At 39.4% G+C, this 27,046-nt stretch overlaps 1 protein-coding gene across 1 annotated transcript; it reads right to left on the bottom strand.

Annotated features, from left to right (window-relative positions):
- Nucleotides 1-300: 300 nt before the first annotated feature.
- Nucleotides 301-27,020, bottom strand: LOC140236937 (guanine nucleotide exchange factor C9orf72 homolog). Its single transcript, XM_072316878.1, has 11 exons — nucleotides 25,208-27,020; nucleotides 23,745-23,969; nucleotides 23,001-23,093; nucleotides 20,568-20,629; nucleotides 12,124-12,196; nucleotides 11,401-11,517; nucleotides 10,521-10,642; nucleotides 8,329-8,394; nucleotides 7,272-7,326; nucleotides 2,323-2,432; nucleotides 301-772 (listed from the first exon to the last, which is right to left on the bottom strand). Exons 1-11 carry the CDS (start codon nucleotides 25,460-25,462, stop codon nucleotides 589-591), a joined length of 1,362 nt encoding a protein of 453 aa, XP_072172979.1. The 5' UTR covers nucleotides 25,463-27,020; the 3' UTR covers nucleotides 301-588.
- Between the last annotated feature and the right edge of the window lie 26 nt (nucleotides 27,021-27,046).

A 27,046-nucleotide genomic window follows, 5' to 3' on the forward strand; every position in this document is an offset into this window, starting at 1 on the left:
TACATTATATATCTATTGTTGTGTGAAAATTGTTTGCTTCAGAATGGTCTCATATTCAAGTAATGTGCAGTTTAATGTTTCCAGGTTAGCGTGCCTGGTCAGTGACGGGGCATTAATCTGCACATTACTTGAATATGAGACTGTTGTGAAGCAAATAATTTTCACACAACAGTAGATACATAATGTACTCTTAAATGAATCCCACAAGGATTGGAACAATCATCCCTCAGCATTCCCACTGATTCCCACTGATCGGTTACTAGCCACCCCCTTTAATCATGTGATTGGGAGGCCAGCATGATATTACTTGGACAGTCTGTCAGGTAACACCACTTTAAAGTTTTCATTTGCTGGTGTACAGAAATTCTATATGAACAAATATTGTAGATGAAGAGAGAAGAGCTACCATGAAATCATCATTAATGGTATTACCAGCAAAATGTAATCAGACTTCACAGGGACGCTGTGATATGCCTTTGCGCAATGACTGCAAAACCTCCACCAAACACTTGCTGGATCGTGGGGAAAGATATCTGAGAGAGAAACTGTAATATACTCTTGCTATTCTCTCTTCATGTCAGCCAAGCATCAATCGATCTGCAGGCCCTCAACGTCCTTTGCCGAGGCTCCCGGATGTCCACAGACGAGGGCGCTCATCCCCGGCCGAAGCTTCTCCGCCCGCGACAAGACGATACGAAAGTTTCCTTCAGGGTTCAAGTCGAGGTCATGCTTCAGCTTTTTGATGGTGACCCGAGGGCGTGTACCTCTTTGCCTGATATACAGAAAACGAAACGATTTCATTCGAAGGATTACTGTTCATACATTATAGATTATTATAGATAGTGCTGATTAGAACCACCACTCAAAACCAAACTAACAAAAACGTAATCTGAAGGCCAATTACATATTTTGCTCACAAAAATTGTACATATTTCATTATATTTTTATACCAAAAAAAAAAAGATATTTTACATTTTAAGACATTTTTTTTTTCTACCTTGCTATGAAAAAAATAAAACATGATACAGACATGCTGCTTGGCAGCTATGTATTCACTGCCAATTTTGCTAATCTTTCATGGCATTCTATATAATGGCACTATGCCATAAATATACACATTAAAGCAGTCATTGACAGTGCACTATTGCTTGTAAAGCAAAGCTCATAGTTGCAAAAATTTATCCTAAATGGCATTCAATATTACATCTTCGTTGGTCACACATATCTTCTCACAGAAATAAACGATTACGCAGCATAATTCAACCAAGACTAAAAGGCAATCTAAGCCCTTTTTTTTCTCTAACATTCTCACAAGATTTCATTTTCACTTATATTCTTAGAATTTCTCATAAAATGTCTTCTTTTCAAGTGGCACAATACAGCAATTTGATCACTTGAGCAAACAACGGGGCCAATATTGTAGTACACTCAGAAAGAAATTATTCAAATTTAGCTGTATGTATACATAGTTGCCAAGCCTGCCTCAATGTGTTGAAAGTTACCTGAAAGCCTGAATATTATCTCCCCATGTCCCAACAAACCAGTTTTAATGTCACTCTAATTTGGGAATTATATTTGCAATTGAAGTACATGTAAGACACAGCTATCTTGGTGATTGTTCATTCATAGAATCTTCCTGATTTTGATGTGCGAATGTTTGAAACTCTGATGTACACTTGGCATTCGGTCATCAGACCAGAGGCATAACTGCATCATCACAATTTCATTATTATATCTCTATCCTTTCATATTTGTGTTTTGGGCATTTCAATTAATGGATTTGGCACAATATGAATTGCAGCAATTATCACTGCCATTATCACTTCACCAAGGAGGATATGTGTTTGCCAGCATTGGTTTGTTTGTCTGTTTGGAAGACAATCCTGCAAAAGAATCTGACCATAATTTGATGAAATTTACAGGAAAAACTGGTAACACAAGTAGCAAATGATTCAATTTTGGTAGTGATCCCCAAAACACTCTAGATCCAGGATATTTTATCTCTTTATTCAATTTTTTTGTGTTTTACTTTTGTGAAGGATTCTTTATCATTGACAAATACATGTAGGGCCAACAAACAAGGGAATTCAAACTACATTTATATTTGAGGCTGACATAAGTACGTGCACTGAGCATGTGCTGGAGATGGAGCAGAAAGCTAAGGTAGAAACACTAGATAGGCTTCTAAATCATTGGGAAATTATGCAATTTTCAGCATACATGTATACATGTTGTACGGGTGGAAATGAGCTGCTTGGCTGAGGTCTGTGCTCTCTGAGTGTTTTTCTACTTATTATCAATATCTCAAGAGGATCTACTCACGTTTCACACTCAGCATATTGAATCAGTGCAATGGCCTTCCTATCAAGAATTCTCTGAAACTGCTCAATGTAAGCCTCACGGATCCCACACTGTGGATACAGCAGGAATATCTACAAAGAGATAAAAGTTAACAGTCAGAAAACTGGGTCTGCAAAAGAACACATGCTAAGGAATATAAGAGAACCTTCTGAGGTACAACAAAAAATAATGATAAATTAAAAAAAAAAAATCCACACAAAAACTTTAAAGCTTTGTATTTAATGTATCATTATTCAGTAATAAAAACGTTTTTCTAGGTATCATGCTTCTACATATATATCAAAAACATTTTCAAGAAGTTCATGGAAAGATAACAGGAAATTTACAGTCAAACTGATCAAAACACATGTCTATAAAAACTGTTGAAAGAAAAGAAGAATGTGTTCAATCTTTGGCTTCAAACAGAGAAAATTTTCAGAAATACTAAACACAAAATTTAAATCGCTAACCCCAAAGATGCACCAAAAACTCATTTGACTTAATGTATGTTATGTGAAACAGCAAAACATGAACAATATTTAGTAACAATTTTTGCTTCACAATGGTTCATGAATGCATCCAATCCAGTCTATAAAACACAATATCACTACTACTATGCAGATACTAAAACACTAACTTCTAATTTTTCCCTTTAACTTTGTCACTTGTTTCATGTGCTATCCACAAAACAAATGCTGCAAACCAAAGGTTATAAAATTCATTGGTTAAAATGTGTACACCTAATAATTCTCATTTCCAGGAAGAAACTTCACTCAAATATCTGCCAGAGTGCAATGCGAGTAAAACACACAAAAAGTTCCAACAATCCCCCCCCCCCCCCCCGTCAAATATTGTCAATATGAAACAGATTCCTGCAAATGAGCCTGAAATGTTAAGAGTCTCACCCTACAGCATAAAGCCTCATATATATATACATCTCAAGCATAACTAATACAATGTCATCACACAGCTTCTCAGAGGAAGTTCTGCATCTTTGCAAAGGTGCAATGACTTTGGCTGCGTTTATCATCTTCATCTTCTTCTTCTTCTTCTTCTTCTTCTGATTAAGTCTGCCTCCTTCAATAGACTGAAGATTCTTGCAGACTGGTGCTATTTACATTATAATACAATTTATTTACAGATATTTACACGCACATAGAAAAGTTGACGAAAAAACTAGCCATTGTGATCAACCGTTAGACGGTTTCGAAATGATCACACAGATGGCGCTGAAACAATTTCTGACGACAGGGAATTCCAGTTCCTTACAGTTCTTGGGAAGAACGAATGGCGATGCGATTCAGTTCTCGAATATGGTACCTGATAGGAGTGTGGTTGCGAGGCTCTCGTTAACTGAGTAGCCTGTTTGATAATATAGTCCTGTGCTGAAAGAGGAGTGAGATTATTGTGTATTTTGTACATCATAATTAGCCTGTCATTTTCTCTGCGCTGTTCCAGAGTGGTCCAATTAAGTTCTTGTAGCATTTTGGTGACACTCGAGGTTTTATGGTAGCGATTGAAAGTGAATCGCGCAGCTCTTCTCTGGACCATTTCCACTTGGTGGATTAGGTTCTTGGTAGATGGATCCGAAACTGTGGAAGCATACTCAACAATTGGTTGAACCAACATTTTGCAAGCTGTGGCTTTAACATCAGAAGATTTTATGCGAAGATTGCGTTTTAGAAATGCAAGCACGTTATTGGCTTTATTGACAGTATTGTTGATGTGTTGGGTCCACTTCAAATCAGAAGTGATGGTTACACCCAAGTACTTCACGGATTCAACAGATTCAAGAGGGGCGTTATTTAGATGATACACGTGTTGCACCTTACTTCTTTTCCTGGAAATTGTCAAAACCTTACACTTATCTGTGTTCACATCCATCATCCATTTTTTCGCCCAGTCACCAATTTTGTTTAGGTCCTCTTGAAGATTTTGCGTATGATGTTGATTGTCGATGGTCATGTAAGAAATTGCATCATCGGCAAAAAGGCGAACCTTTGACGCGAGACCATCAGGCCAGTCATTGATGTAAAGTAGAAAGAGGCAAGGCCCAAGAACCGACCCCTGAGGCACTCCAGATCCTACCGCTACTGAAGAAGATTTAATACCATCCAAAACGACCCTCTGACTTCTTCCATTGAGAAAACTTTGAATCCATTTCAGATTTTTCCCCGATACCGTAGTAGTCCAGTTTACGTAAAAGCCGCTCATGTCCAACCTTGTCAAAAGCTTTTGAAAAATCCATGACTATAACATCCGTTTCACGACCTGCATCCAAGTTCCTATGTAAATCGCTTGTGAAACCAAGTAATTGTTGTTCACATGACATGTTCTTACGGAAGCCATATTGCAGGGGGAAAATGATGTTATTTTCGTCCCCGTGCTTCATAATTTTGCTGGCTAAAACGTGCTCCATTAGTTTACAGCAAATACATGTCAGCGAAATGGGGCGGTAGTTTACAGGAGTAGATCGATTACCTTTCTTGTAGACTGGTACAACATTTGCTTCACGCCAATCATTTGGTATTTCACTTAATTCATACGACAACCGGAATATATTGCAAAGAATTGGAGCCAGAATTTTTGCCAGCTGCTTCAAGACTCGTGGAGTTATACCATCCGGTCCAGGGGCCTTGCATGTCTTCAAACCACAAAGCAACTTCTCTACACCCTTTGATGTAAACAAAATATCCTCCATTTCTTCAAAGTCAGAGGTTTCCGGTAGTAAGTCATTCGGTATGGGAGTTTCCTTGGTGAAAACACTTTTGAACTGTTGGTTCAATGCTTCAGCTTTTGCAACTGGATCAGTAATCGTAATACCATCACTTTTCAGTTCTCTTATTCCTGTATTATCAGTCCTGTTGTGTTTGATGAAGCCCCAAAATCTCTTCATACTCTCAAATTCTGTGGTATCTTCATCGATAGAAAAAAGAGATTCCACATAATTCCAATAAGCCCTCCTTAGCTCCTGTTGCAGTGATTTCTTAACTGCTTTCAACTCTTCCTCCAATTGAAAAGGGACTACCCCATGGTTTCTCAATTTCATGTTCCGACTTTTTTTGTTCAACCTATCTCTCCTTTTGATCAACCTTTTAATCTTGTTTGAAATCCAAGGTATGTCATTCTTTTTGGATGTCATCTTATGTGGAACAAACTCTGTCATTCCCTTCTCTATTCCATTCTTGAACATAACCCATGCCTCATTCACTGAGCAAAAGTCAAGCTTATCTTCAATTTCCTTGCCTACACCTTGCATGAAATCAGCAAATTTCTCCCAATCCGCTTTGCTGTAGATGTTGATTTTCCTTCTTACTAGCTTCTGGCGAGTTGGACAACCAGCAATCGTGAGAATTGGGCAATCATGATCTGAAATGCCTGGTACAACTGAGACATCAGTGACTAACGTTGGATTATTTACTAGGAATAGATCAAGGACGTTTTCTTTCCTGGTTGTTTCCGTAACTACCTGCGTTAACCCATGGTCATCAAGCATAGAACCAAAAGCATGATGAAGCGCTGGGTGATGACATGCTTTCAACTGTCTTGTTTCCCAATCCCATCCAGGTAGGTTAAAATCACCTCCTATGACTACCATATGATCGCGATTCAATTTACACAGGGATCGTTGAAGCTCTGCAAGACTCTCTTCGTCATTTTCATGAGGCCTGTAGTACGCAGCTATATGAAGAGTCTTAGATCCCGCCATATTTAATTTACACCAGAGAATTTCACAATCTGTTTCAAGTTCGATTTCTCTTGTCGCTAGAAGTTCTCTCTTAGTAGCAATAAATACTCCACCATGAGGGTCATTAGGTCTATCTCTTCTCTCAATATGATACTGATCAGTTGGGAATACCTCATTATTATTGACTGATGACGATAGCCATGATTCAGTACCAATGACAACTTCTGGATCATGTATTTGCGTCAGAAGATGGAAAGACTGTTTTTTGGCGCGAATACTTTGGCAGTTGACATTGAGGATCTTAATGGATCGGAAGTTAGACTTCCTAGGTCTTACAACTTTTCTACTGGGTGAAGACATATGAAGTGGTGAACCAATATCACTCTGTGTGAATGACGTATTATTGACATCATCTGCATTTTCTTCCTCCTCTTCTGAGCCCGAGTCGAGAGCATCAAAAGTGTTATCGTCAGACGAAAATCCCAAGATATCGCTACCAATCCCTGACGTTATACTCATTCCAATGTTATGCATTCCGCACTTATTGCAAATCCATATAACGGAGCTATTCCCTAAATCTATATATTCATGGTAGTTTAGATTAATGCAATGCGGATGAATTACCATAACTGGTAATTTTTTTCACACTGGATACCTCCTGTTTTCCCTGTAACTCCTTTTCCCCAGTTTGAAACGGCTTTCCACACCCACCTCATAAAGTCCTTTGCAAATGCCTTTCAAAACAAGTCGCATTTATCAACTCACTGCCAACATGAAAACTGGCCTTATCACTGTGCAGCTGCATTGCGCCATTTGACCAAAGAAGGGGTCTTATACAGCATGCGCAGTACAAAGCTGTTTTAAAACAGCTTTGCATTTATCTCGCTTCTAGAAACACATTTCTTGCTGAAACCTGTTTCGGAAAGCACAAATTTGAGGTTTTTAAAAAGGCTTTCTGAACCCCATAATCAAAGCAGCTTTGCGTTTATCATCTCTTAAAAAAAAAAAAAAAAAAAAAAAAAAAAAAAATCTGAAAGCCATTTGGAAAACCTGTTTCTGCGAAAAAAAAAAGAGTTGATAATTCTTTATTTCTTTCTTTATTTCATTTCTTTATAAACGCACCCTTTGATTGAGGACAGGTGCCCAAGTTTGGTGTTACAAAGAATGACACAAAACAGAAGTTCCTATCATTATATTCAGCTCACAGAGTAAGATAACAGGTTTAGCCCTCTTATTCACTTACCTCCTTCAAGAAATTGGTGATGATGGGTGCCGATTCCACTCCCGAAAACCTCATTCTGAGATGGAAAGAAATACAGGTGTGAACGTTAATTCGAATTCCATTCAGCTGTCAGCTTCACGTAACTCTTTCAATACTGTGGCTGGAATTACAGTAAAAAGGGGTGCGTTCGAGCGCTCTAAAGCGAACCAAAGCGAACTGAACTAAAGCGTACCGTACCGTACCATGCCAATTTTGGAGCGTTCGAGCGCTCTGTGGAGAAAGCGTACTCACGAGTTATTTTTAGAAAGGTCACGCTTGTTTGTAGCAAGAATGTCATTCACCCCTGGCGCTTGAACTACTTACAGCTGTCCAGAACAAAGAGAATGATGTTTTTGCATTGTGACGTATGCCCATGATACGCGCATGCTTTACCACGAACTTTTGGTAGGCTTTGGTACGCTTTTGGAGCACATCGGGAAGTGGTCCACTTTTGGCTCGGTACAGTACGGTACGGTACACTTTAGGAGCGTTCGAACGCTCCTCTGGCGCGGGTTCGGGCGGTACAGTTCGCTTTAGGAGAGCGCTCGAACGCACCCAAAGAGGTTTACTCAATCATGCATACAATTTGTAATAGTTAAGTAAAATGTACATATATTATGCTATAATAATGGTAAAATGAGTGTGTATCCATATTTTATTGAAAAAAACAAACAAACTCAAAAGCAGTAAAAAGTCAAACAAAATCATTTGGTGTAATAACTAAGACATCACAAAACATGGTTAAAACAAGAAGCTTTCTATCATTCCAAAAAAATTTTGGGCCTAGCACACTTCTTCACATAATGTATGATATTGGTAGAGCCCTCAGAGTTAAACTATCATTTGTATCATCACTATGATAATACAACATCTATGTGCAGATGAATGGCAAAGTGTAAACTGACAGAGTACTGTGGCTGCACTCAGGTCAAGGTGTGCTAACCCTTTCTTTGCCGGGTGCTGTGGACAGTGAGTACAATGCTATGGGGTTTTCTGTGCCAAATGGCACTTAAAGTGTTAAATCTAGAAACCAACTCACACTCTCAGGGATTCATTGCTGTCTAGCCAGAGGGATTGAAGCTCCCCTGTGAGAGCCTCGTGTCTCCTGGGAGGGATGAGAATAATTAGATATAAAAGATACTTATACATGTATTTATATATTGTAACAGTGGAAATTTTCATAGTGCTTAAGGGCAATTCCGCCGTTAGAAACATTACACTTAAACAAATTTAGATATTTATTTTTACTACTAAATCACCATTTATTCATTTCAAGTCAAAATCTTGTTAAAAATATGTTCATCCTTCCCAGGTTTATGATATGGAAAAGAATGAATACAATCCAATAAATATTAGAATTGCTAGGGCAACTAAAAGGGCTGGAAGTAACGTTACGAAAAATGGACATGACAAAAAAAATCAATGTCTTGTAACAAAAAAGTGTGCAAAAATTCAAGTTACTTCAAACAAAGTGTTGCATTAATTTCAATTATTGCATCATGACAAATATTCACACAAATATTTTTAGCAGTTCGACCGATAATTTATTAGCTAGACCCCCCAAAGCATGGTTAGTAACGTTACGGTTAGTAATGTTACATTTGTCCGGAGTAATTCCGCAGGTTATTTTACCCTTTTGTAATTGACAAAATGTCACATGACTTCTGGAGTATATAAATATATTCATCTTTCACCCTTTAGCAGAACTTTGAGGTAAAGTTTTCAAAGGAACCCACTGTAATTTGCATTTAAGTGAATTTCAGCGTCCCCAGTCCCACATGTACATTTTAAATGATGGTTTTAGATCTCGCAAAATCAATAAATACGAAAAATAAAATCTACTGAATTTGAAAGACCCTAATGATTGGTGAACATCCATGGCATTAGTTGATACCTAGATTAAAGGGTAAGATAAAGAGGCACATTTCTTTTATCCATGTCATGTCAACCTAACTGCGGAATTGCCCATAAGATATTTGTGCAATTCGTACAGCCACAAACTAGCACGAAAATAAAAGCACATCGATATTTTTGTTTGCTATGTGTTCTAGCACAGCAGTGGTACAATGTACTGTATCTTGATTTTGCAGCAATTAAAAACATGCAAATTACTCACGCAAAAATATCCACTTTTACAGTACAGAAGGAAATTGTACTTCTACATGTACAGTCGGCAAATAAGCAGATGGGTATACAAAACAGATGCGTTGTATAATGCATGTACATGGATAGACACAATATGTCCATACAATCTGGTTCTGGTTTAATTCTGGTTCCTCAGTCAAACAGGAAAAGTCATGATGACACAACAAGAATTAGTGGGATTAGGTACAACGTAATATGTATTCATTGACAGTTAGTTTCCAGATTTCTGCTCAAATTGGTGAAAAAAAAAAAAAACTCCAGTGTGCATGCAAAGTAGCGCACAAAGCACAGAGATGACTAACACTCAATGTCTTACATTTTGTACCGTATGTCCTAAAACAAAATTACAACAGGACCCTCCCAAACAATAGCTTTAAAAATAAGGAGTCCATCCAAATACAATTTCATGGTAAGAAACTATAACTAATTACCCACATCTTACAGAAAACCCCATCTGATTTGCTTCAGTGGTCAAAGAGAAATGAGAAGTTTTGTACAACATGTCGGGAATCCCTTCCTCCAAGTTATGTCCATTGTGTTCACACATCCCTTCCTCCACGTTATGTCCATTGTGTTCACACATTAATATGAACCAGACCAATGACATACTTTGCAACGATCTACATTTCTCTGTGACCACTTAACCAAATTGAATGGGGTTTTCTGGGAAATATGTCTTAGATGTTATATTCTAATGCCCTGAAATAGCATTCAGACAGTTAAATCATATTGGAAGTTATCAATGCAAAAATGCGATTGTAATTTTTGGAGGACATACTGTACATACCATAACAACACACCATACTGAATATACAATATATTTAGCAAATCCCATTTTTTACAAATTGGGACTTTCCGACAGTTTAAATTGTGATCATGGAGTACAAGAAATAAATGACAAAAATGTATCATTGCACATCACATCTATCTTGGGATAAGAGTTAACATTTTTGAATGTTGCTTACTTCACAAATAGCACCCAACCAACAAAATCCAAAAAAAAAGAATACAAACCTGACACAATATGTGACATATACAGGACTCTGAGAAGTAGCAAGCAAGTAAACCTGCTCATGCGTAACTCACCAATAGTCGTGCTCATTGTACGGCAACGTCTGCTTAACATCCAGTGTTGTCATGTCAACCAGAGTGGTTGGGTAGCGACTCGCCATGATGTCACGGCCATACTCAACCAAGTTGATGGTATTCTGTATTGTTGTGTGCAAACAATTTAATGATCCATAATGGAAACAATAATACCAGTAGATTACATGAATCAAAATACTAGTGAATGATGAAGAGAAGCACAAATGTATACTTTGAGCACTACTCTAGCTTAACAAATTGTTTCAAACATACATTTTCTGTTTTGTTTGAGGTTTTTTTTTAGGTGGGGCCCCAAGTAAGTTGCACACTGTCAAGAAATATCTGTTCCACAACCACCAGTAACTAAAATCCTCCAAACACATGCCTGATCAAAGAGAAATTTTCCACACCACTGTGGGCCACATACTTGTACAGTGTATCTTTGAAACTATAGTCTACTTTCAGTCCACAGATCCTAAATCATAGATGTATCCCTACCAGTATATACAGTACCTACGTCATACACCACATTAATATTCACATAACTACAGGGGTGTTTCATAAAGCTGTTCTTAGAAATTACGAACGACTTAAGAACGACTGGAACATGTTCTGATGTGCTATACTTATCAGAATTTCAATAATTCAGCACAAGAACTGATCACCAGTCATTCTTAAAGTTGTTCTTAACCTGAGAACAACTTTATGAAACACCACCCTGGTCCATCGGCCTCATTGCCCATCCTGTCTAGCATTGTCCTTAGTTGGCGTATGTCCCTATTTAGTGCAGAGTCCACACTTGGAGGCATTTGCAAACGCACACACAAAAACACACACACAAACAGACACACAAACAAACACACACAGATGGCAACCTGACCTTGATGAATCCCTGAAGGAAGAGATCCCCCTGGTAGACACACTGCTTCTCATCCTTGAGGTACACTGAACACATCCTCTCCTCTGGGGTGATGAAGAGACTCAGAGTACTCAGCATCTGATGGAGTCAACGACAAGTTGAATTCTTACTACAAATGTCCATTTTTTCATACATGTAAGTACTTTCCCCATTTGTGCAGGTTTGTTGGTTTCTTTTTTTCTTCCTTCAGGGGCTTGAAGACTGTAGCTATCCTTTCATATGCATCCATCTACTGCAACCAGGAAATGTGGAGTACAAAGTAAGTGCAGGGATACCGTTAAATCAAGTTTTACTATGCTTTGTTCATACACTGGTACATCTACTTGCTTGCTTTCTTCATCAATTGTCAAGATGTCCTAAAAGTACTGGTGTCAATGAATGGGATTACATGGTTCATTTAATTTCCAATGCATCAGCAGATTTGAAATTACAACTACAGTATAACACTGTTCCACTCCAGCAGGTTTTTTTTTTTTTAATTCTAACCAAATACTTAATATGTAATATTCCTTTATAAAGTTGAAGGATATATGTCATTAAATGCGAGAAAGCCAACATCACGGTTAAATAGCTCAAAAACAAAACTATCGTTGAGATTTGCTGTATGATCTACATTAAAACATGAATTTCATACAAACTATGGTGTCAAAAACTGACCAAGAGGGTTCCATTCTTTACACATACCATGTTCACTTCTTCCTTGGTGTTACCAATGACAACAGAACACCCACAGGTCTGTAGATGGGAAGCTATGGCCCTGGAACAGAAGGTAAATAGAAAACATGGTGACAAACTGATGAGATTTCACTGGAAGAAATGGGTCAATTCTGCACTGTGTCCATCATTCCTCTTGATAATTGCATATCAGGAACATGCAAGGCATCAAAACCTGCTGGTCTAGCATTCACCCGAGCACCGCAGTTTGCCTTCATGGCACTCCCCCTACAACAAACTATTCTAAACATCTTGAGATTTGGGAATTGATGCAGGACCATAACTTTCTTAATGTTGGGTATTTTGACCCTGCCTAAGCGCCCCCAAGGGCCACCATCAACATTGTACAAACTTTACCCTCCCCCCCCCCCCCCATCCCCACACTGATGATTTCTGCCAAGCTTGGTCAAATCTAGCCACCATTTTTTTGGAGGAAGACCATTGTTTTACCAAAAAAAAAAATAGTAAGTAGTTAATTTGGGACATCAGGTCCCCACCCACCTCTATTGGTGAGCCACCACCATTTGTACAAACTATACATGCAATCCTCTCCCCCAATTTGTCTCAGGTGAGTTAAAAAGATTAACTCTATAAAGCCCAAGCTATTTTGACCCTTCCCAGGCCCAAGGGGGGGGGGGGGGCACATTGTGCCCCCCCCCCCTATATAACTTTGTTATTGTTTGATGTTTCATCGTCATATTTGGCACATGGGTAGAGTAACTCATACTCTACATGACCGCATACTTGAATTTTTTCAAGGTCACCCATAGAGGGCGCCATTCACCAAAATATAAAGAAATACATAGGAAATATGCTAAAAACATGATTTTTCTGTATAATTTCTTTATCCCCAGTTTATATGTCTGATCATGGACCAATATTTTTCATATTTGCCACAAATGATGTGTAAGTCAAAGCTCATTTTTTGTTGAAAAGCTCATTTTTTGGTTGAAATTTCTCAAGGTCACCACATGGGGGCGCTATTCATAACAAAATAAAGAATTACATTATGAGATCTGTGATGTATTGTTCGGGATAGGTACATGCATAGTTATCATATTTCATATTCCCATAATATTGGAATTTTAAGTTTGCAGATTGATAATGTGATAAACAAATTATATTAGAGGTATAATGTGGGTGAATGAATCAAAATGACACAAAATAGAACAGCAATCTTTGGAAAAACTGTTATTTTCAAGTATCTCTATTATGTCTATGATTGTTTTATGCCGTTGTCACAGAAAAACAAAGGAAATAATAGGAAAAACATTTCAGGGCCATAACTACTTCACATTTTGCTTCTTCAGCAAATTTCAGCCAAGAAATGCCTATTTCATACATTATAATATTGTTATTTGGAATTGGAACAGAAAAATACGCAAAATCTGACTGACATGGTTGTCAGTTTATGGTTGCCATGGCAACCAGCAATATCAAATATAGCTAAATTATATATCAAAATGTTCGGAATAAGATTTTAGGAAAAGTCACCAAATTTGGTTAAGATTGGATTAAGGGCGAAGGAGTGGCGAATGAAAATCTGGTAGGGAGGGCACAATGTGCCCCCCCCCCCCCTTGGGCTTTATAGGGTTAAGAAAGAGATTCATCCATTGATCAGCACATATGTGTCTTTGATGAATGCATGCAGGTACAATTTATAACTCCACTCCACAGAGATTTTCTCTCATCGGTCACTCATCGGGAGCACAAATATCACAGTCCGAAGAATCCGACTTGTGTTGGTCGACTATCAGGTCAGTGTCAGACATGTCGGGCAGTGATCCGATGAGGCAAGATCGTCCGAAGAGGATCATGTGTGACATGTTTGACACTCACCCGATAGTCGATCAGCCAAGCCCGATTCATCAGACTGCAATCCAATACACTTTGGTGGGTGGTGGGAAGCAACACACTTTACTTCCGATGAGTGACCGAAGAGAAAAAATCTCTGTGGAATGGGGGTATTATGCATGTGCGCACGTACAGTCCTCGCTTGTGAGTGATAATGAAGCTTGTGCAAGAGATGGTGTGAATTGAAGATCCATAATTTTAACTTTACAAACACGGACAAAATACCAAGATAAAGCAATTTCTGGCCTCTTCTGATCCCGACAGTCACTTTACCCGTTTAGGAGTCCCGAGTATACTCGGGCAGGTGTCTATGGGAAATGTGTGTTATAGCAAAATCAGTCTGTCCTCAATTGGTCAATTACAACAGTTTAGCTACTGAGTAATTTTCATTACAAAACATTGACAACTGTACATACCATTGTTACGACCAAAATCACTCTGAGAATGATCGCACAAAAGAAACAATTAACTAATGTTCAGGCGGTTTATTAACAGTGATATTGTGGGTACAGACTCGTAATCGGTTCTCACATCAGTACAATAATGATCAATAAAAACAGTTACAAATCAATATCACTTACACTTATTACATGCAATATCCCTGGAAATGTCCAAATACGATGCTCGATGCACAAAGGAATGGTCCACGATGCACCGATGAATGATACCTTCGACGTAAATCCAGAGGTGCAGGTTACGATAGTCCAAAATATAAATCCAGGGTATAGTCCACGATAGATGTTCACGGCGAAACGCGCAGAATCCAAACGTTATGACGACCACGTTCAGTTGATGTGTTGAATGACGATTCACTTTATAATGTCCAGCGAGGAATCCAGCCCGTCACAGCTTTGCCGCAACAATGTCCGCTGACATTAAAATATGGAGTCTATCTCCAATGTAGGCAAATTAATTCTCTGCAGGCAAAATGTCTCCCAGGCCTTATCTCCACAAACACAGTTTGTATAGCAGGTCAGCAGGTAACACAGGACTGACTATAACAAGTCGCTTCAGAGCCAGAAGTGACGTAACTCTCAGAGCAGAGGTGTTAGGTACTCTGCCTACCTCAGAATTTCTCCAGCTTATATACTATCCATTCACCCCTTTCTAGTACATTCTGTAATTTTCTCCAACCTGGGGCCACATACCTGAACATAGTAGCAAGTCCAAATTCCAGGAATCCTGGATGACTCACTGCCTAATACGTGCATAACATCATTGCCAAAATTAACTACCAATCACATTGGGCTACAAGGGCAGTGCCTCACTCAGCCAGCACTTCCTAGAATTTTCTGGAATGGGTGAAATCATTCTAGATTGAATGAGCTATAATGTATTTCCTGTCACATGCATACATGTACTGTAGCTACATTGTATACCACATAGAAAATTCTCCACTGATCTGGTCAGCCTGTATGTACTATATCTATATCATATAGAATATTCTCCATTAATCTGGTCACCCTGTGTACATACACATTAAAACAACCATGCATACAGCCTTGATACATGTACATACCTACTTGTGTGTACATTTGTGACACCATCCCCCATGGGAAAAAGAAAGCCTTGCTGTAGCAAGGGTTTCTTTTACCTTCACAATTTCTCATTGTTATTTACAACGAATGTGAGGTATAATCCAAGTCATGCAACAATAATCACATACAGCTGTACTATCACATGCCTTTTGAATAGCTGCATTAATTCCATGTTCTCTTTTCATGGATACCAATTACATTGATATGGCTTGGATTCTTGAAGCTTATACAATCATGTCAAACTGTTTTGCATACATTAATGGATATGCTAAACACATACACTGTAAAAGTGACATGCCGGTGAAAACTTTTCACCCTTAACTTCTACTGTGCTATCCACTACCTATGTCACACCAACTGACTTTCTGTCATAGCATTCTTTCAGCATGTTCACATGACACACCCTCTGATCTTTTCGTCTGTCTGGCGTACTGATCACATAGTTCACATCATTGAATTTCTTTTTGACACAGTATGGGCCACTGAACTTGGCTTTCAGTGGTTCACCTTGTATGGGCAGCAGTACAAGAACTTTGTCACCTGGTTTGAAGGTTCGAGCTTTGGCATTTTTGTCTGCCTTTCTCTTCATTGAGTCTTGTGACACTTTTAAGTGTTCCCTAGCTACCTCGCAAGCCTTTGAAAGCCTTTCACGAAACTTTGACACATAGTCAAGTAGGTGGACCTCATCATCCTCAGTCATGAATTTCTCTTTGATGAGCTTCAGTGGGCCCCTAACTTCATGACCGTACACCAACTCAAATGGGCTGAAACCCGTCGACTCATTTGGGGAGTCCCTCGTTGCGAACAGCAGGAAAGGGATGCCCTTATCCCAATCCTCGGGATACTCCTCACAAAATGCCCTAATCATTGTCTTTAGGGTCTGGTGGTAGCGCTCCAACGCACCTTGGGATTGGGGATGATAAGCTGATGACTTCAGCTGCTTCACACCCAAACGATACATCACCTCTTGAAATATGCCTGACATGAAATTTGACCCTTGGTCAGACTGCACTTCCTTGGGCAACCCATACCTAGTGAAAAACTGCACTAGAGCATCTACCACAGTCTTAGCAGTGATATTTCTCAATGGGATAGCTTCTGGAAACCGTGTAGACATATCCATGATTGTCAAGAGGTACTTATGACCCGACCTAGTCCTAGGCAAAGGTCCAACACAGTCGACTAGAACCCGACTGAATGGTTCTTCAAACGCAGGTATCGGAATCAATGGCGCCGGCTTCACTGAATGCTGTGGTTTACCAGCCACCTGACATGTGTGACAGGTCTTGCAAAACTCAGCCACATCCACATTCAACCCTGGCCAATAGAAATGCCTCATGATCCGATCCTTTGTCTTTCTGACGCCTAAATGGCCGCCAACTGGTAACTCGTGAGCAATCCTCAAGATCTCACCGCGGTAACAGGGAGGGACAACAACTTGACGGACCACCGTCCAATCCTCATCAGCTGGCCTATGGGGAGGTCTCCACTTCCTCATCAAAATGCCATCTTTGACATAATAGCACTCAGGGACCTTTTCAGCCTCAGCCTCAGAACACGCCGTCTGAGACAAGCCTTTCAACTCAGAGTCTGCCTGCTGTGCTTCAACCAAGGAAGACTTGCTAAACAGCCCATCACTGTTAGCCTCGGAGCCTACATGTAATACAGCAACCCCATCATTCAAATCCTTGAAAAAGGTTTCTGCCAACCAAACACCGGAATTCTCCTCCACATCAACAGAATCCGCATCATCTTGAACAGCTCTACGAGCCTGAGACCTAGTCACAACACAATCTGGGAAAATCCCAGGAAATTCCTCCTGCAACTGCTCAGTTTCAGCAACCACCACTGGTTTATCCGAAACAACTGGAGACGCAACCACCTTATCCCCAGCCAAGTCATTCCCCAACAAAAAGTCAATGCCTGCCATGGGCAACTCAGGAACAACTCCAACAGTGACAGGACCAGAAACTAGGTCACACTTCAAATCCACTCTATACAGTGGTACTGACATATAACTGCCATCAACAGTCTGAATCAAGACTTTTGCATTTACTGCACTATCTGGTGGAAAAGTCATACCACCATCCACCATCAACGACTGAGAGGCCCCCGTATCCCGCAGGATGACCACGGGCTTACCTGCCTCACCAGAAGTACATGGGGTCACCTCACCATCAAACAAAAAGCTACGATAGCTCTCATCCACCTGCTTAGTCCTATCTTTGAATTTGGGAGATTGACTTTCAGTGGCCTGTGTTTCACTGAAAGGGACACTATTTTCGGGTAGGACACTTTTTGACATAACAAATCCCATGTCCTTCTTTGTTTTGTTTTGCAACTTCCAACACTGTGACTTTACATGCCCTGTCTTGTTACAGTGAAAACATTTGATGACATTTGCACTTGTACTGGACCCTTTGTCAGATTGAGGCTTTGGTGCCGATGAAGTTTCAGAACTCGTGCCTTTTTCAGAACCAGCATTCTTTGGATTGCTTGACTGATTTTTGTCTCTCTTATTTCCAGAGAAATTCCTGAAAGGTGGTCTGTTGTCATTTCTGTGGGTCAGCTCATACTCATCAGCCATCAAGGCTGCTTTATGCAAACTTGTCACTTTGTGATCATCCAAATGCGACCTCACACTGAAAGCAACACTCTTTTTGAATTCTTCCAAAAGAACAACCCCACGTACTGTAGGTTATCAAAATCCTGATCCACTTTCAGGGATCTATACCACCTATCGAACATCATTTCTTTTTCACGAGCAAACTCAACATGTGTCTGGCCTGGTTTACGGTATGAATTTCTGAACTTATGTCTGTACGCCTCTGGCACCAACTCATAAGCATTCAACACTGCCTTCTTGACTGTAGCATAGTCACGTGATTGCTCTTCAGAGAGAGATGAGTACACATCGGCTGCTTTGCCGACAAACACACTTTGAAGGAGCATGGGCCAAAATTCCTGTGGCCATTTCAAACTGTTAGCCACCTTCTCAAATGACACAAAATATGCATCAACTCTGTTTTCTTCAAATTTTGGCACCAATCGAATGTTCTTGGCCAAATCAAATTCAGAGGGAGCCCTTTCACGATTTCCAACAGTTTGTGCATGAGTCAATTCCATCTCACGTAATTTCAGTTGTTGCTCCACTTCAAGTTTTTTCATTTCCATTCTTTCCTGCATTTCTAATCTCATCTTCTCTTTCTCCATTTCCAATCTAGCAAGCTCAAGCCGTGTTTGATCAGAAATTTGAGCGTGATCTGGAGTGTCAGTTTCTTCTTTGAGCTCCATGTGACCAGCTACTAAGTCAAGAATCTCTGCCTTTCTTACACCTTGTGGAACATCAACATTCAAATGCTGTGCAATAGCAGTCAAATCACATTTGCGTAACCTTTGCAAATCTTTGAGGGACAAATCTGTCCTCTGAACAAATGCCTGAACATCCATTGTACTGATTGACATTGTCACATGTATTACACACAATGTACAATTGAACAATCAACTCAACCGGTATTTTGTCTGTACCAATATTCTGGATTCCGGAACGTTCCAAATTCTAAGTTTTGGCTTTAAATTCACTTCTCGGACACAAGCCCCCAATTTTGTTACGACCAAAATCACTCTGAGAATGATCGCACAAAAGAAACAATTAACTAATGTTCAGGCGGTTTATTAACAGTGATATTGTGGGTACAGACTCGTAATCGGTTCTCACATCAGTACAATAATGATCAATAAAAACAGTTACAAATCAATATCACTTACACTTATTACATGCAATATCCCTGGAAATGTCCAAATACGATGCTCGATGCACAAAGGAATGGTCCACGATGCACCGATGAATGATACCTTCGACGTAAATCCAGAGGTGCAGGTTACGATAGTCCAAAATATAAATCCAGGGTATAGTCCACGATAGATGTTCACGGCGAAACGCGCAGAATCCAAACGTTATGACGACCACGTTCAGTTGATGTGTTGAATGACGATTCACTTTATAATGTCCAGCGAGGAATCCAGCCCGTCACAGCTTTGCCGCAACAATGTCCGCTGACATTAAAATATGGAGTCTATTTCCAATGTAGGCAAATTAATTCTCTGCAGGCAAAATGTCTCCCAGGCCTTATCTCCACAAACACAGTTTGTATAGCAGGTCAGCAGGTAACACAGGACTGACTATAACAAGTCGCTTCAGAGCCAGAAGTGACGTAACTCTCAGAGCAGAGGTGTTAGGTACTCTGCCTACCTCAGAATTTCTCCAGCTTATATACTATCCATTCACCCCTTTCTAGTACATTCTGTAATTTTCTCCAACCTGGGGCCACATACCTGAACATAGTAGCAAGTCCAAATTCCAGGAATCCTGGATGACTCACTGCCTAATATGTGCATAACATCATTGCCAAAATTAACTACCAATCACATTGGGCTACAAGGGCAGTGCCTCACTCAGCCAGCACTTCCTAGAATTTTCTGGAATGGGTGAAATCATTCTAGATTGAATGAGCTATAATGTATTTCCTGTCACATGCATACATGTACTGTAGCTACATTGTATACCACATAGAAAATTCTCCACTGATCTGGTCAGCCTGTATGTACTATATCTATATCATATAGAATATTCTCCATTAATCTGGTCACCCTGTGTACATACACATTAAAACAACCATGCATACAGCCTTGATACATGTACATAACTACTTGTGTGTACATTTGTGACACCATCTTCTTATATATCCCTTCTCTCAAAGCTAATTAACTGGAAAGATTTCTTGACATGCGCTGCACATCAGCATTGTCTACATGAAATGATGAAATGTATATGTGCAAACTGTATACATGTAGAACCTGTACGCACATGCATGTACTAAACTGTATGTGTATGTACAACTGTATGTATGTACACGTATAGTACATATGTATACAAATATGTTTGAAATTATGCAAAGTAATAATTAAAAAAAAAAATCAAAGCAGAAAAGAAGCAAAGAATACAGCTAAGTGGAATCTTACTTTCTGGTAAACTGGACGTCAAGCTGCTTGGATTGGCCAGCTGCAAATATGGTGTCATTTAGCTGCAGAGAGAAAAAACAAGGAAAAAAAGAATTGAAATAGACTGAATTGCACTGGAAAAGACTTCTGCTAAGATAAAATTGCCGTCATAGAAGCAACTGAAGGGAGTTTCATAAGAATTTCATAAAAAGTTGCTACAATTGCAACTTTTGCCGTAATGAAAGTGTCATGGTAATGACAAGAATCCAGCTTCCTGATTGGCTGTTGCTATAACAAGTTGATATTCTAGAAAGAACTGCTGTCCAAACATATTTTTAATATGAAATGGGACCCGGGACTTTGTTGTTCAGCTTAAAACAAAAGACAAAAACAAAAAACAAAAACAAAGAAACCTTATGAAAAGCAAGACTGAGCATGACAGTCTAAAAAAAAAACACTAGAAATGTCGCTTTGGCGACTGGTATGCCTCCGCCATAATGCATGATTTTCCCAATAGGTCTAGATAGTACATGTGGACAATGTGTGATTACATTTTCACAAAATTGGCAAAATATTGAAATGACAAGTTTGTCACAAATGTGTTGAATGTTCACCTTCCTTGACCTAGGTTTAATTGGATGAATAGGAGAGCATGTATCTCGGGATTTAAGGACTTTAACTCAACTTTGACCCATTCATACATTTAGGCATTGAGTAATTTTCAAGGTACAGGTGTGGAGAAAAAGTGCAATTTCTGAATTGAATAGTAAATTGTTACCATTTTCATCTGGCCCTTGACCCTAAAATTCATAAGATAATCACTTTCAGGTAGAACATGCATAATATGTACTAAGTTTCAAGATAACTTGAGCCACTTCCGAGATACGGAGGAAAAAGTTAGTTCAGCACTTTCACTTGATCTTTGACCTTTTGACCTTTGAGGCAAAAAAAGAAGAAAAAAAAAAAACTTTCCAGAGAATTTCTATTAGGTTACACATGTATGCATACACCAAGTGCAAAAAAAAAATAACCCTGCTGGCATTGCATGATAGGAGAGAAATAGTAAAATTATGAAGTGTTGCACTTGACCTTTGACCCCTGACCTTTGAGCCCATGAACCCTACATTCTCTAGATAATCACTTCCAGTCAGTATATGTATATACTATGTTCCATGAAGATACCTTGAACAATTTTCCAAGGTATGGAGAAAAAAAAAGTTTTAATATTTTTACTTTACCTTTTGACCTTTAACCTTTGACCTCATGACCCAAACTTTCACCAGAGAATCTTAATTGGGTAATACATGTATACACAAAGTTTCAAGAAAATATCTTCAGGCATTCAATAGATATGGTGGAAATAGTGAAATTTTATGTATTTAACCCTGACCTTTTGACCTTTGACCTTTGACCTCATGACCCAAACTTTCACCAGAGAATCTTAATTGGGTAATACATGTAAACACTAAGTTTCAAGAAAATATCTTCAGGCATTCAATAGATATGGTGGAAATAGTGAAATTTTATGTATTTGACCTTGACCTTTTGACCTTTGACCTTGAGCATGTGCACCCAAAAGTTGATAGGCACAACTTCACCCCCTAATACACATACATGCCAAGTTTCATTAGGATACCTCAACGAGTTTTGATAGTTACCTTGTCCACAAAATTCATTACGGACGGACGGAAGGACGGACGGACGGACGGACGGAAGGACGGAAGGACGGACGGACAGACGGACGGACGGACGGACAGACAACCCGAAAACATAATGCCTCCGGCACCACTTCGTGGCGGAGGCATAAAAACTATTTTTTCAAAAAAATCCACATTGTGACACAGCTTTGATAGACAGAGAAATAACAACCAAAAGGAAAAAGAGAGATCATAAAATCATGAGACACATCCAAGAAAATTAAGATTCTGAAATAAAGCACAAAAAAAAAAATAATAATAAATAAATAAAAATGCCAGAATGAAGGAGTTTTTACTTGGACGAATGTACCATTTTTTATCACTTGGCCAACTGAGCAGTTTCGAAAAATAATGCTCTTTACTTTTCAATAAGCAGATTTTTATGTTGGTTTTGCTAGACAGTCAAAACTGCATACATTGTATGTTCCTGATTGTGAAAGATATCCTCACATAAAATGCACAGGTCTAAGACTGTGCGAGATGCCCTCATATAAAAATGCACAGGTTCTAAAAGATTGTGAAAGATGTGCTTACATAAAATGCAAAAGTTCCAAGACTGTGAAAGATGTGCTAACAGAAAATACAAAGGTTCTACGAATATGAAAGATGTTCCTTACATAAAATGCAAACTCAATTAGGAATAAGCGGTGTCATAAAGTTATTCCACCTTTGAGAATTCGGGCCACAGTGCACAAATGCAGAAAAAAAAAAAAAAAAAATCTCTAGAAGAGTGAGGAGAAAGTGACCATTGACTCACATTGACCATAGTGGGCATTGGGGCCATGAAGAGAAGTCCAAGGGCTCGGTACAAACTTGGGATCTCGGCATCCAGTATCACGATGGGGTCAGCCTATCAGAACAGATTGTCAAAATAAAAACATGGAGTTATCCTGCTTGATCGTCCCTCCTGCAACTTTACACCATTACCCACTCTCTTCAAAAGCTATGCTGAATGCAACTGTTATCCATTTGGCAGTAAATATGGCTTAGAAATTATTTGACACGCAACACTGTCACCACCTACTGACATTGATATATATTTCAAACCAGTTTTTCTGTTTATGCTGATTAAAGGGAAGACTTTATTGAAGAGATCAGTTTGTGCTTCAAAAACACATGTCAACAATGTATCTATGGCATGGTTAAAACTTCTAGAATTTTCTTGAGATGAAAATAGTTGTGGTATACAAACGTAGATGTTTAAGAGTTGTGTATCTGTCACACAGCCGAAACAAAGTTCTTGTCCCGGTGCGACTGAAAAGTGCTACATGCAAAAAACAGCATCTGATAGGAAAGTAAGAGTATACATACACATGTACATGTTGTAGGGTACAATGTGATCATAATACATCCTACTGCCATGTAGCTCTAGATTCATGTCCATTACTCTTACAGATCTATGCAGATATCATCTACAGCCAAACTGAAGAAAATTTGGTGATCCTACAGTGTAGTTGAAAAGCTTAAAAGTACATTTTTGATCTATGACACAAGTCTTCACCTCAGCTTTCTGTTTGTCCTGGAGCACCCTCAGCTTACTGATCATTGCCGTGAGCCGAGCAGCACAGAAGTCCTCCAGAGGAAGATACCAAGATTTCAGACCGTATGGGATGATGAGGGAGAGAGCGAAGACTGTCTTCTCCTGGTGGTCACACCCACTGAACAGGAACGTGGAGATGACCAAGTCCTTGTCTCGCAAGTATAGTGTCTTGGTCTCTATCGCAGACTGAAATAAAATCAAGAGATTACAAGCTTTGCTCTGCATTCATTCTCTGCCAAAACTATGGGGACAATATTAACAAAGTTGAAAGTACTACAAGTACATGTAGGACTGGTGATTTGACAAAACTCAACAAACACCTTAGATAACTACATTAGTTTAAGATATCATTGCAACTTCCTCACCATCAAATCAAATTATGATAGCGCTGCTTGGTAGAAGGCAATCCATGAGCATCAATAAAAGTAATCAATGTTCGATAAACTCGTCAAGTACCCTGAGAAACAGGCCAAGCAGGATATACATACATTGTAGCGCCAATTTGTACATAAATAATGTAATCACATCACTTTAGTAATTATTGTGAACTTTGTAGAAATTTGACGATGTACTATGCTATTTCATATGAGATGAAAATGTGAAATTTCACAAGTTGGAAGAAATCATGGAGAAGAAAATAGTTCTGACTGTACATTTATGACTGGTATTTCTGTTTTATCGTCCTTGTTCAGCAATACCATTTCAGGGGATTCACTATAGAAAAGCAATTCCCAAGTATTGGATGAGCACTGTATTCAACAAAATCATGAAAATATAGTAAAGAGAACATATAGAAACATACATCAACCACAGCCTTCTAGATGATTTCAGTAAAATGTTTACCTGCTTGACACTTATAACAAATAGTCTGAAAGCAACAAGAACGCTAGAATATTTTATGCAACTAGATTCTAGAACATTGTACGATGTACATTGTAGACGACTTCAAATTTTGTACTGTTATGAAATTGCACTAAACAACTACATGTACAATTAATACACCAAGTACAGGAATCAGAAATTTGTTTTGAGAGAAGAAATAATGAGACCCAAGTCCCATTCACACACTTCAAATGACTGTTTTGTTTTTTTTGTGTGTGTTTTTTACAGAGATCTTTGCAATGCCACACAAAAATCGGTCCAGCTTGATTTTTTTTTCTTTTAACTCTCTTGATAATCGCCCTGCTCTGCATGCATGAAGGGTACGACTCAGCACACTAGTGTAGGTCTCTACAGCCAACAGATAGCACTATGATAATTGGTAAGGCATGTGCAGTCCGCAGTTTTTTTTAAAGTGCTGATGTTAAAGCCAAATGATATTTATCTTTTCAGTGTGTGAACAGTGGCAACTAAAATTGCTTTTTGCACGATGATATCACAACCAACAATAACCCCTGTGTGTGAGATCAGCTTCTCTTGCTTACCTGAGGTTGATCACTGGATGTCAAGGTGTGTGTCGTCAGGTAATGAATCATCTCTTGGCTCATCTCAGGTTTGCCCTCCGTCTGCCACACATGCTGGAGATGGGGACCAAGGATGTTGTTCCAGGCACACAGGATGATGGCATGGGCGGGGCACTCCTTGGTGCCCTCGATCACGACGCTCTTGGTCTCATCCCGCACTTTCTCAAAGTCCAGGTAGTTGTGGCGGGAATGACTGTCATCGTAGTAGTCTCCCATCTTTAGTTTGTTTTCCTTTCAACATGAAACACAAGAAGCTGGCTCTGTGTCCTGCCTCATAGAAGCTCATGCAATGCCGAGTCTAATGGTCCAAAGGGTATGTGCGTCACACATGTACCTGTTTTGACACTTGGCTGAATTTCAAGTGAGAGAAAGGTTGTAATGATAACTGTACAGTTACAGAGCTTTAGTGAAAAATGTTCTTAGAGTGAAGGCGGCTACAGGATTTTTTTCCTCACAACTGGCAAGTTACAACACTCCTGAAAGACAACCACTGAATCACAACAGTGGTAGCATGCATGCCCTTTAAGATACAAAACTAGTATCATATCATCCAACTATAGGTGGAGAAAGAAACAGCTCTCACTCTTGAAGTGTCATGTGACAGTCAAAAGAGTGGGCTGGTGTTGCCGTCTTGTGGTGATGGCAGCCCATCAAGCAAAAACTGTGGCTGACTGTTGATCTGTCTCCACACAATGATCCGGTGGGCGCACTCTATGGACATGCTCAACACCAGCACCGTGATGAGTGACAGGTTTGCTCCTATGGGGAGGCGTGGTCCAGAGTTCACTACAGACACAAGCAGTAGCGCCAGCACTGAAATGACGCAGGTGGTCACAGCGTAATTGAGAAAGATGCGTTTCACTCCAATGTGGTCTAGCACTGTTTCTGTCATCTGCCAGTCTAAGGAGATCATGCTTCGCCTTGCATGGTAATGACAAGTGCAACAACTAACAGAAAAGTTTATCTCTACCTTGAAGCAAACACAAGTTGGTGCGTCCTCTTCAAAAATTACCGACAGTCAAGTGCAAAACACCACATTTTCTTTGGACAATGGACTGTCTCTCAAAAGGTATGAACCATATAACGTAAGTATATGATTTCAGGCTGACCAACTGGCTTTGTTTTACTGTGTGCTTAGGCTTTTTAACCTAGGACTGACAGTACACATTTCAAATTCAACAAGTCCACAAGTACTTACGTCCTAAACTGAAGGTTGCATATGCACTGTTGTGCATTTCCTACAGTATCATTGTAATTTAAAGTACTGATACAACATCATTCTGCATAAAAGGTGTAATCCTTATTTCCTGAAAGAGTTGGTATGCACTACGCTACAACACTTTTGATAGCAATTTCACTGCAAATGCTCCCAATCCTCTTGCTAAATCCCACAGACTAAACTGCATAGAAAGACACTTCTTATGTTGTCCACTTTGTTTCACTGCCTGTCATTGAACCTCAAAGTGGGTCTTAAAGCTGTGTGTCATCTGATAGGCAAACTTGATGGACAGTGTAACTATGAAAAGGGACATCAGCGCTGACATGGCAACAGTTGCTAGGCGTGGTGAGGAGAGGTTGATGAAAGTCATCAAGAACATGACAGTGCTGGTGAGGATGTACGTTGTAATCATGTGGTTGAAGCAGATATACTTCAGTGCATTGTGGTCAACAATAGTACCAATCCATTTCCCATAGAGCACCATCTTCATTCAATGAGTCATCTCTGTCAATGAAGCCAGATGCAGACCGTGTTTCCCCTTCGACGGTACTGAAATAACACCATTACGTCCATCTGTATAC

This window comes from Diadema setosum, chromosome 13 (assembly GCF_964275005.1).
Source record: "Diadema setosum chromosome 13, eeDiaSeto1, whole genome shotgun sequence".
Taxonomy (NCBI): Eukaryota; Metazoa; Echinodermata; class Echinoidea; order Diadematoida; family Diadematidae; genus Diadema; species Diadema setosum.